Below are 11,816 nucleotides of genomic sequence, written 5' to 3' on the forward strand. Positions count from 1 at the left end.
GTGAGGAGCCTTGGGGCGTCCTGGGGCTGAGGTCGCCTCCCAGCACACCTGAGTCCCCGAGCACGGCCTGCCTGGGGCTTCACCACACTGAACCTGCGCCAGCGCCTCTGAGGTTGGCCGCAGCTCTCAGTTTCCGGGCTCCGACGAGCCCAGGTGCAGCCATGCTGACCCCGTGAGCATGGCCATCAGTGTGTGGGAGGCCGCCAGAGCTCACGAACCCTCACCTGGGCCTCCAGGTGAGCCTACATCGCCAACAGGCCAGGGCCACGGCCACAGCAACCTTTCAAAATACCTGTTAACATCAAAAGTATAGTTCATGCACATTGCTGGGAACACCAAAGATAGAGACAGGAGAACACGTAAAGAAGAATTTAAAGAAGAGAATTTAAAGGTCCATAAGCCGATAACCCAGAAATGTCTCCTACTAATATTTTGATTAATTTCTTTCCCATCCTTTTTCTTCTCCTTTTTGTAAATATCTTAGTCGATCACATGTCTGTTCTTGTATATCCTATTTTATTCTCTTATATTCTATCATGCCACGGCCAGTCCTCTTTTTAAAGGTCATCCAAAAATGGATATTTCCTAGATTTCTACATAACTATCCCACTATTCAATAATCCAAATATATCCCACTTGGGTTGACTTGTTCTCTGTACTCTACAGAGTAGCAAAGACCCCAGACCAAACCTGCTCATTTTGTCAGTGGCGAAGCCAGACCCCTGGCAAGCCCGGTGATCACTGCCCCATCGCCTCCTAGCCTGGCAGGTTCCTTGTCAGGCAGGTCAATGGGACTGTAAAGGGCAGGTCCAGGCTCCCCTCTCCTGCCCTAATCATACACAGGACTCTGCTCTCGAACATACCGCTCCCAGTGGAGTTTTAAGTTACCCATGGAGAGGAGACATTCACCAAAATGATTTCATAGCATGAGAAATACACTAAAATTTGGCATTAAATTTAAGAAATAGGTTCAAACTTATATACACAATATAATTACAACAAAGCAAGAAAAGTCACCCCGAAAAAGGAAATATACCAAAATAAGTGGTTATCTCTGGATGATTTTCTTATGCCTGATTTTCCTCACCACTTTTATAGATATATATAAATTTTCTATCATGAGCACACCTTACTCTTACATGGTAGAAAAACTTGAAATAAGACAGGTTCTCGATCCAGCCCAAATTCCCCTCCACACTGCCCCGCAGCTTTCTGCCTCAATTTATTCTCCAGGGTCCACATATCTGTTCTCCCCCTCTGACTCTGGGGCTCAGGTGGCCTCCCCGAGATCTCAGCACGTAACAGCACTCAACTTAGTGGTTAATGACAGGAAAACGCAGTGAATTAGGCTGTTGCCTTCCCAGCAACGTTCATCCTCATCAGAAGATTCGGATGCTATAATAACAGCATTTATAGTCTCTGCGTGCTTGTCCTGCCTTTTCAAGAGTGAGAATAAGAGAGAATGATGATGATGACAGAGCGATGAGAGAGCTACATGTTGGTGACACTAGTGACAGAGATGAGAGAGCAGCCACGGGTCCACATTGGCATGAAATTAGGCATTTCCTGCTGCATGTGCGTTGAGCTCAAACATCATTACTTTGAAAGAGCATCAATGCAAAAACCCCGTGCTTCCACTGCACGGGGAGTGGGTTCAATCCCTGGTCAGGGAACTAAGATTCCACATGCTGCACAGCTCAGCCAAAGGGGGGAAAAAAAAATCAATGAAATGGGGTCACGAAAATGAATTTGTGACCATCCAGAATAGAGGCATATTCACTTCCTAAATGTGAAATGTGACATTGTCCTCACAAGACAATAGAGTGGGACTTCCCTGGTGGCACAGTGGTTAAGAATCTACCTGCCGGGCTTCCCTGGTGGCGCAGTGGTTGAGAGTCCGCCTGCCGATGCAGGGGACACGGGTTCGTGCCCAAGTCCGGGAAAATCCCACATGCCGTGGAGCGTCTGGGCCCGTGAGCCATGGCTGCTGAGCCTGCGCATCTGGAGCCTGTGCTCCGCAACGGGAGAGGCCACAACAGTGAGAGGCCCGCGTACCGAAAAACATGCCCCAGAGTGGCTGGACCCGTGAGCCATGGCCGCTGAGCCTGCGCGTCCAGAGCCTGTGCTCCGCAACGGGAGAGGCCACAGCAGTGAGAGGCCCGCGTACCACAAAAAAAAAAAAAAAAGAATCCACCTGCCAACGCAGGGGACACGGGTTCGATCCCTGGTCTGGGAAGATCCCATATGCCGTGGAGCAACTAAGCCCATGCGCCACAACTGCTGAGCCCACACGCCACAACTACTGAAGCCCACGCGCCTAGAGCTCATGCTCCGTAACAAGAGAAGCCACCGCAATGAGAAGCCCGCGCACCACAACGAAGACCCAACGCAGCCGAAAAATAAATAAAAATAAAATAAAAAAGAAGAACCCAAGAAGTGTTTTTAAAAAGACAGGAAAAGACAATCCTCAAAAAGGAAAAAAAAGAAAAGAAATACAAATGACTTTTAAACACCTGAAAAATAAGCTGACTTCATTTATGAAAAGAGAGGCTAAGTTAAAGCCCCACTGATGTGGCCTTCCACGGCTACCAGACTGGCAGCTTTCTGACGCAGGGAGGGTGAAGGGGTCGGCCGTCTTGTGCTTCAATAAACAGAGGGTAAATGGATTCGATCCTTTTGGAAGAGGCCATATCCACCAACATTTCAAATGCACGTGCATTTGGATCAACAGTTACTCTGTCCGGAATTTATCTTCAGGCTGTACCCGTCCACATTAAAAATGACGTTTACAAGATTACTCACTCACTGCAGCAAGGCCCTAGGGAACTGTAAATCTGCAGTAATAGGAGACCAGTTAGATGAAGAACGGACACGACGTCTCCAGGCGACAGCAAGCAAAGCCTGCATGTCCTCCCGTAGAGTGAATGATCTCCAAGTACCCGGATAAGTGAAAATGCAGAACATTACATACATTTTGCAATTGTTTGTACGGAAGCAGGAAAGAATAGCGTTCACTCGGCCGTTACCAAATATCTCTGTGAAGATAAAGAAACCTAACAGTGGTTGTCAGTGGGGAGGGCTGCTGGCGGGGATGGGAAGGAGACTAGTGGCTGTGAATAATTTCTGTATGTTCTGAACTTTGAACCAGGAGCACAGTTCTTATATTTTTAAATTAATTTGTTATGAGTAAAGGGAAAGTAAGAAATAAAAATCTGCACCTCGGCTTGACGGAGGGATGGTGGTGACAGAAGTGCTCTGGATCTAGACTCTGACCAGGGTTTCACAGGCATTTGCAGCTGCCAAACTCACTGATGCTACGTAAATCACACCTCAGAAAACGAAAAACCTGGGACTTCCCTGGTGGTCCAGTGGTTAAGACTCAGTGCTCCCAATGCAGGGGGCACGGGTTTGATTCCTGGTCTGGGAACTAAGATCCCATATGCCTCACAGCGGGGCCAAAATAAATTAATTAATTAATTTAAAAAAAAAGAAAAAGAAAAAACCAACATGAAAAAAAATAAAAATTTGAAAATGAAAAAACAGTGCGTGGACTTAAAAACATAACAACCTTTATCTGTGTTTTTACAAGAACCACCTAACTCCAATGCTATGAGGCTGGGTGGGGACCGGGTGGATAATCTCAGCACGTGTTCTCATAGAATAGTGTGCAGGCGTTGACAAAGCACTTCCAAACACAGCTTTTAAGGATTTCACAAACTTCAAAGCAGCAAAAGTAAGTATATCCTAATGATGACATGTATTGACGTCACCATGTACCATGTAGCTACTTTTTTAGGTAGGATCTATTTTCTGTAAGCCTCAGCACAACCCCAGGAGGCAGGCTGAACGACACGATTTTTTTTCCTAATGAGGAAACAGATTCAAGGTGACTAGGGTCCGTTAGCCAAAAATGGGGGGCCACGGTGTAACCCCCATGCCCCACCCAAATCTGTGCTCTCTCTCCTTTGCACACCTACATGACTGTCTCCATCACTGTTCACACGCCTCCATCACTGTTTGCACACCCTCATAATTGCACTTATACGTGTAACGATCACAAATGATCCTCATTTTGCACGTGAGGCCAAGCAAGCGCTGAGTTTCCGTACACGTAACCACCCGAGGAGGCACACCTCCCAGGAGGCACTTTGTTTCTCGGTGCCGGGCAGGCCAGAGCCAGGGAGCACTGTTTAAAGAGCCCTCTCTGTGCCCTGCTTCAGTCCCGAGACCTACACAGGTGTCGGGTTCCTCTCGAACGCCCCCCCTTCTCCCCACCAACAGCTCTCGCAGGAGCCGGTGCCCCAGCTGTGCCCTTGGGGCCCAGGGGCAGCAGGTACCTTTCTCTCCCGTGGGGCCGACTCTGCCAGGCCGTCCTGGTGCGCCTTTGTCCCCCTTCTGTCCAGCATCCCCTGTGGAAGAAGTCACATGCCTTTAGGGCCTTTGCTCTGAGCGCCGGGCTCCAGTGTCTGCGCCGCCAGCCAGGCCCCTTGGCCTCCCTCTTCCCACCCCACCCCCAGGGGGTTTCACCCCTTCCTCCCAGCCTGCTCCCAGCCTTGGCTCTAGGTCTCCCTCCCCAAGTCTCTCCTCAGGATTCTGCTGCCTTGCCTCCCCGCTCCCTCTGGGAATGCATCTGTCCCTCTCTCCATCCATCCATCTGGGCTGGCTCCAGTCTGCCCTCTGGTGCGCAGGGCTCCCCAGGACCCATCATGGCTGCTCTGCTGCCCCTTACCACCCGTGCTGGCCTCTCTCTTCCCTTGTCTGGCCGGTACTCTCGGGAAGAATAAACTTGGGCACACGAGTCGGCGTCCCCTTGTCCCTTCAGTGTGAGCACCCCCCAGAGGGTAGACTACTGCTCAGGGGCAGGGTCCTCCCACACGGGGACACCTGTGACCAGGTGAGCACATCACCCAGTTCAGGCTCGTTGGCCAGGTGCGTCCTGCTCTCAGCCTAAGCTACACATGCCCCCCAGCCTTCCTCACAGATCCTGACCATGTTTTGGCACATTTTCCTTTATTTCCTGTTTTGTTCAGAACCGAAACAGGGAAACGGGCTGTTTGTGTAGCCTCCCTGATACCCCGCACTTAGCACGTCCCAAGTCGACCTGATGGTTTTCCCCAGAAGTGAGTCTCTTCTGTGGACTTTCCTGCTCCTGCTCTTGAGACACCGAGTCTCCCAGACTCCAAGCTCCAAGCCCCACGGTCATCTCTGCTTTTCTGTCTCCCTCATCGGGTAAGTGCAAGCATCGCCCAGCTCTGCGAAGCCCAACCGGCCGCTCCCTCCCGATACCCTCGGGGGCTCCACGCTCAGCTAAGTCTCTGCAGTTCTGGAGGTGACAGGACCACCAGCCCGCCCTCATGCGGCTCGGGGCAGGAGACAGGTCGCAAACAACCGTGGAGACACCCTGTCCGAGCAGCACAGTGCGCGGGGGGAGCAGAGGACGGAGTGCGGACGGGACGTCAAGGCCCCTCCCAGTGCCCCCCCGCCGCCCCCCACTCCAATCCACCCCAGAACCATCTTCCTAAAACACAGATTCCATTATACTTCCCTTCTCAAAGGAGATTCAAAACCACCAACAGCCAAATGTAGTTATAAATAATGTCCTGTTTTTAAGCTCCTCCCCACAGGCCTGCACCTGGAGCCCAGGGGTCCGGTTACACTGCTGCCTCTGCCTAGTCGGCCGTGACCATCAACCCACCTGTGCGGGTTTCACCTGCTCACCTGACTGTCCAGGAAGCTGTTCCTCAGCCCCTCCCTGGATCTCTTTTCTCCCGTGATGAGGACCCTGCTCTGTACCACAGTCACTGTCTCGTGGCCTCATCTACTTTCCTGATGTATCTGCCTCCCACGGGTGGGTGTGGGTGCTGCCGTGCACCTGCCTAGCTGTGCACAAAGCAGGCCAACGTTCAAGTGAACTTTCATTCTCCGTAAATTCTCTACACGCACCTTCATTTGCTAAGAGGCTCCCCTGAGATTACAGATTCCCCAGTGAAATCCCCCAAACTGATAATCTGGCCTTAAGGGGAGGGGGCATTCCATTTAAACGTAAGGAAACAAAGAGACAAGCAAAGCAAGTGCCATTACAACATGGAATGCAGGGCTGGCATGTTACTGCCACCCCCTGTCACAGCTGTGACAGCTCCATGAACCACTGCTGAAGGGCGGTTGACACACTTGGCACACATGGGCCCCTGAATCTCTGGGTAGTTCTCGGGTTTTTTCTTATCTTTTAAAAAGAAAGGAAATCATTACAGTAGTAATATTTGGAGAAGAACTGACAGTCTACCAAGAAATACCGACTAACAGACTGATCTCACCATCAAGAACCAGCAGACATTGGAGGGGCACCAACATCGTGAAAAAAGAAATAACAACCCAGGAAACAGGACTCAACGGGACAGCCAGAATCTGACTGTGAAAGACACTGAATATCCTCATAAAGACGAGAGAGAGGAGGCACCTACGAACAAGAGCAAAGCAGCAATGAAAGAGGACCAACTAGGGAATCTCGTGTATGAAACACATTTTTGAAACAAGTTACTCTTCAGGCAGGCGGAGTAACAGAATGGCCAACGATAAAAGCTAATTCATGACACAAATAATTAGGACGAAGAACGCGTCTACAAGGCAACACTGAGAGAGAAGGAGATGGAAAGTTTTGTTTCGGTTTTGAAGTTATCGAGTCGAGCGCTGAAGAAAAAAACCCACAAATCCCAATATCCATCATACAGGAATTCCAGAAAAGGAGATTAGACATTTGAAGCCTTAATAGCTGTGAAGATTTAATAGCTATGACTTCCCGGCACTACGGAAAATCACCAAAGGGCACAATGCACGTGCCCACAGCGTGCCAGCAGGAAAGAAATGAGGGAAAAATCACTCAGATGCGTCAGAGTGACACACAGAACATCAAGAATCAAGAGAAAATTCTATAAGCGCCACGAGGAGAAGGAATTTTTAAAGACTGCACGCATGTGAATGAGAATTAGATTGACATAGAATTGTCATTAGCAACACACGGTACGAGAATAAAATGCAGCAGTAACTTCAACAGAAGGGCTGTAATTTAGACTGAGATCAGAAGAGGCCTCTCTGATGAAGTGGCTTTTAACGGAGACCTGCTGAACCAGGAAGATGCAGCCAGGCAGAGATTGAGGAGACAAAGGGACATCTGCACAGGTGAGGTGGGACGAGCTGGGAGGGCCGGGCACAGACAGCGCTCAGACCTCACACGTACGGCCCACTGGACGCCCCCGCCAGGCTTTAAGGAGGAAAATACCGTGGTCCCATGCCTGCGTCAGGGGAGGACAGTGAGATTAATGTTTCCAGGGTCCAGGCCAGACGCGAGCATTGTCAGTGCCCACGTCCCACTGCCCCCCGTGGACGGAGGGTCCACGTCGTGCCCACCTGCGTCTCCTGGAGCAGCCGGGAGAGCCCTGGACCTCACAGCGGCTCTGTCGATAATCGTGGAAAATTAACACCAAGCAAACCCACCAGTTTCTTCTATAGATTAATATGAACTCCTAGAGTTCACACACAGCCATTCGCTTAGTTCCATTAATTTAACCTGCCCCCCCCGCCCTGCCCCATGAGGCAGGGATCATGTCCACTTTACAATGAACAGCCAGGCCAGAGACAGGCAACAAGCCAGCTCTCCAGCTCCGGGCAGCAAAACCCTAATCAGAGAACAAGCAGGCCACGTCCCTGACTGGACCCTCCTCTGGGAGAGAAAGCAGTCAGGACAGGAAAGAGGCAGGGAGACCAGAGCTGAGGAGGGAACGGGCCCAGAGCAGCATTTCAGAAGCGTGAAATCCCCACCTGCGTGTGTTAGTCACATTATTGGCTTTATCAACCTTCTTTCAATTAATCTGATAAAACCTATAAGAATAACGATGCCCTTTTAAAATCTCTGAGCAGCAGGCTTGCTAATACACACCAGTGTTTTCCTACCTACAACCCATTTTTCCAGCCATCAAGGAAAGACTGCTCTTCCATCTGTAATAGCAGTCTGTAATAGCACACGACTTTCTTCTCAAGGAGAAAGCTGCCTGGAGTCATGTTGAGAAGGATTCTGAAACCCAGTGTGGATTTGCAGGAGGAAGCACCGGGATGGGCCGGAAGCAGCCCGCGGCCATGTCCCCAGAGACCGCCTGCCACCTCCAGGCTCCGTCTCCAAGGAAACAGGCACTGGCTCCACCCTCGTAGGCTGAGCCTGGCCTGGTGGGGCCTGTAACACAGACGCATCTGATGAACGAATGGAGACCCCTCACCTGCCTCTTTCATCTTAAGGGCGGGGCCTGTATTGTGTTTATCTCCACTGACCAAGGCAGGCCCTGGCACGCGTGCTGTAATCAGACCTTTCACAGACTGCCCTGGCTCTCAGGCGCATCCGGGCGAGTGTGGCCGGCGAAGTCCACATCCCCTGCCTGGCTCCCTGTGTGGCCAGCGCGCTTAGTGGTTGGCAAGCCACTCAGAGAAGGCAGAAGACAGCACGCCCTCCCCCGTGCCCTGAGGCTGGCTGTGATGCTGAAGCTCCACCCATCGAGCGATGGAAAGTCCTAAGTCCCCCAAGACCCTGACTGAGTGGACACGGAAAAGCCTGGGATGGAGCAGCTCCCCAGTTTCTGCACTGGGCCCGGCCCCCTCTGCTCCCGGGCGCATCCCGCTCTCTGTGCCCTGAGAGCAGCACAGAATGTCCTCAAGGTCGGAGCTTGGTCTGAGGAGGAGCTGGGTGGGACCAGGCGCCAGGCAGAGGGTGGCCGGACCGCCGCTGCCCCATGCTGCACGAGACGCGGATCTGGGGAAGGAGCTCTGCCGTGATGCCAATCTTCACTTTGCAGGGGACGCACATCTACATGGGCCTGAACGTTCGCTGCTTAGAAGCCCCAGACTTGCTTTGCTGCCATAGATTTCTCTCCTCCACTCTCACCCCTGCTGCCCAACGTGAAAATCAGAGCATGAAACCCCTCCTCTGTTTTGGCTCAGCACCCTCGCATCACAAAGAAGGAACTCTCGCTGACCCACGCTTCTGCGTCACAACAAGACACGCACAGAGGATAACGAGGTGAGGTGGGTGTGGTCATCAGCGTGACCGCAATCCATTCACAAGGTACCTGCCTATTTGAGCATCACGATGCACACCTTGAATAGACAGAGCTACTATTTGTCAGCAAAGCTGGAAATTTAAAAAAGAACAAGATATCCAGTTTCTAGAGGCTTTCATAAATATACTAAGTTTCTCCACTAAAATCATTGCTTTGGTGCTCACTGACTAGCATGAAACCGGACGTGTGAAACAATGCTGCCACTGAAACGCTGGATCCAGAACACACACTGTGGGTAGCACGTGGTCTGCGTGTTGCCCATGGCCCCAAACATCCCACACAGCTTCAGCACCACTTGGGAGCCTGTCTGACCACCTGCCAGCAGATGAGCCTTGGAGAACAGGAGCCCCGCGGATTCCCTGGCAGACCCCTCTGCTGGAGGGCCCACATCGTGTCTGCTCACTGCAGACACTCAGTCTGTGAACGGGGTAGGAGCATGAGAGTGACAGCAGGTCGGCTCTCTGTGGACCATGCCTCCACCTGGCAATACAGTGGCTCATCACCGACTACAGCATGGTGTTGGGTGGTGAGAAATCATTGCTTAGAGGAGGTAAGGTGTCCCTGGAGCGGGCCACCCTCAGAGAAGGAGGCACTGCAGGGGACCCGCCGAGCACGCGGGTTGGAACGCCCTTAATATGGATGCAGCAGAAATGGTCACCAACACAGATGTCAAAAAGCATCTGTCTCAGAGTACTCTCAAGATGTGCTTGAAAACCAGAGGCATCTGAATCTTGATAGTGTCCCGGTTTTATATTTAAATTGTGAATGTGGCTAAACAGTAGAATATCTGGACCGAGCTTTCCCAGACACCCACAACTCCGTGCTCAGAGAGGAGCACTGCTGCTAGCATGCCAGTGTATCTCCGTCTAGATTTTTTCCTATTTCTGTGTATTTGTATATTTTTAATGGATTTAGGAAGAGACTGTTTAAAGTTCCTGAGTCTGGGACTTCCCTGGCAGTCCAGTGGTTAAGACTCCACACTCCCAATGCAGGGGGGCCGGGTTCAATCCCTGGTCAGGGAACTAAGATCCCACAAACTGCGGTGCAGCCAAAAAAGTAACAATAATAATTAATTAATTAAAATGACTGACTCTTTCTATAACAATAAATATACGCTTAAACCATTCTTTAGGGCCTCCTCCCGGTGTATGTTTCCCAGGTTATCGGAGATTCGCTCCAGAGTCAGGAGCTGTGTGCTTCAGAGGCCCCGAGCAATTTTAGAGCAGAAAACAAACAGCCGTGTAACTTCATTACTAAGAGCACACGCAGCCCTAGAGGGGCAGGAGGGGCAGAGTGGAATCTGGGGATGCGGGACCCTGCCCGCTGCTCCTAGGAGCACAAGGCCCAAGGGGCAAGCTCGCCCCATGTGGTGAAGGCGCCCTGTCCCCGTCTTGAAATTCTTTCTAACTTTTGAACAAGAGATCCCACATTTTCATCTGCATTGGGCCCCTCGAATTAAGGAGCTGGTCCTACTTGGGAGCACAAGGTTTGGGATCTCCTGCCCCTGCGTGGTAGAACCTGGTGACTTTTTGAGTGAAGGTCCTCCCCCTGTGCTGGTGCCCACCCATCCCTGGTCTGCAGAGGCAGCTCCCCCTGGAGGTGAATTACAGACAAAGCGCAGGAGAAGTTTTCTTGATTTTTCGAAGAAGGAATAAAGAGCTCTCAGGAACCATAACAGGAGCCCAGGCTTCAGAGCTACGCAACCCACTTAGACAAATTGCTAAGTTTCCCTGAGCCTGGACCGGCCTTATCTGCACCGTGAGAGCATCTCACCCTGAGGGGCACTGCAGGTGACATGTGCAGTGCCTGGAACACACCTCGGACGCCTTACAGGGTCCCTGCAGAGAGGACCGAGCTGCACACGAACGTCTGGTTTCAGAATTACAGAATCCCTTGCCTGAAGACAGTGTGGACGCCACGTACAGTCTGACCCTGGACTTTACAGAAGGAGGGACCAGGGCCATCGAAGGGGCAGATTTGCCCAAGGCCGGGCTCCGAGCCGGCCCGGGGACCAGGATGAGCTCTGCGTCCACCACTCGCACGCAGGTCCCACCTGCACTCCGGCCGCTGCCCAGGAGGCCCTGACCTCCGGGAGGCCCGGCGGAAGTTACCTTTGAGGCCGGGGACAAGAATCTGCACGGAACAGGTGTCATCCACCGTCTGCTGAGCGCCCCCAGCCCAGAGCACCGACAGGAAGGCCAGGCCGATGAGAGCAAGAGCCCGCTTCATGATGAGCCTTGCAGCACGCTGACTCCTGAAGGGAGGGAAAAGCAGTAAACAGTGACGGGAATTCCGGGAACCGGGACAGCAAGTGACAGTGTGCAGGCGCGCCGGCCACCACACTCGCCCCGCTCGGGGGCCGCGGTGGCAGCTGCCCCGGAGCGGCTCTCAGTGCTTTGGTGCCTCTTTCTCTCCCTGTCGCTCTGTCTCTCTCCTTCGGGTGCTGACCGAAACCTCCACCGAGACATCCCCTTCGCCCAGCAGTGACAACAGTTACCACCCCGGGTGCGTTACTCTAGATTCTTCTTCTGATTCCTTATAACTGATACTTGACACACACAGAGGCGTGTTTACCGCTACGTGAAAACTCGGACGCTCAGCCATAACACAAACATTGGTGAGCATCCGCTTCACACGTCCGGCCCCCTGACCCGAGTCCCTGGTGCCCATCCCGCCCCCAGCCTCCCCTCGGAGGAGCCGCTCTCCTCACCCGCG

General features: G+C 52.2%; 1 protein-coding gene across 4 annotated transcripts in view; it reads right to left on the bottom strand.

Moving 5' to 3' along the window:
* COLEC11 (collectin subfamily member 11) overlaps nt 1–11,330 on the bottom strand; it is a 24,032-nt gene extending 12,702 nt beyond the window's left edge. For 2 of the 4 annotated variants that reach the window (XM_007469242.1, XM_007469240.1), the window contains exons 1-2: nt 11,213–11,330; nt 4,338–4,409 (exon numbers count right to left, since the gene is read on the bottom strand). In XM_007469242.1, the coding sequence (XP_007469304.1) occupies nt 4,338–4,409; nt 11,213–11,330 (190 nt within the window). The remainder of the gene's footprint in view (nt 1–4,337; nt 4,410–11,212) is intronic. The other 2 variants (XM_007469243.1, XM_007469241.1) reach the window with 1 other exon arrangement.
* Nucleotides 11,331–11,816: the final 486 nt, after the last annotated feature.

The sequence above is a fragment of the Lipotes vexillifer genome, unplaced genomic scaffold, assembly GCF_000442215.2.
Source record: "Lipotes vexillifer unplaced genomic scaffold, Lipotes_vexillifer_v1.1 scaffold356, whole genome shotgun sequence".
Taxonomy (NCBI): Eukaryota; Metazoa; Chordata; class Mammalia; order Artiodactyla; family Lipotidae; genus Lipotes; species Lipotes vexillifer.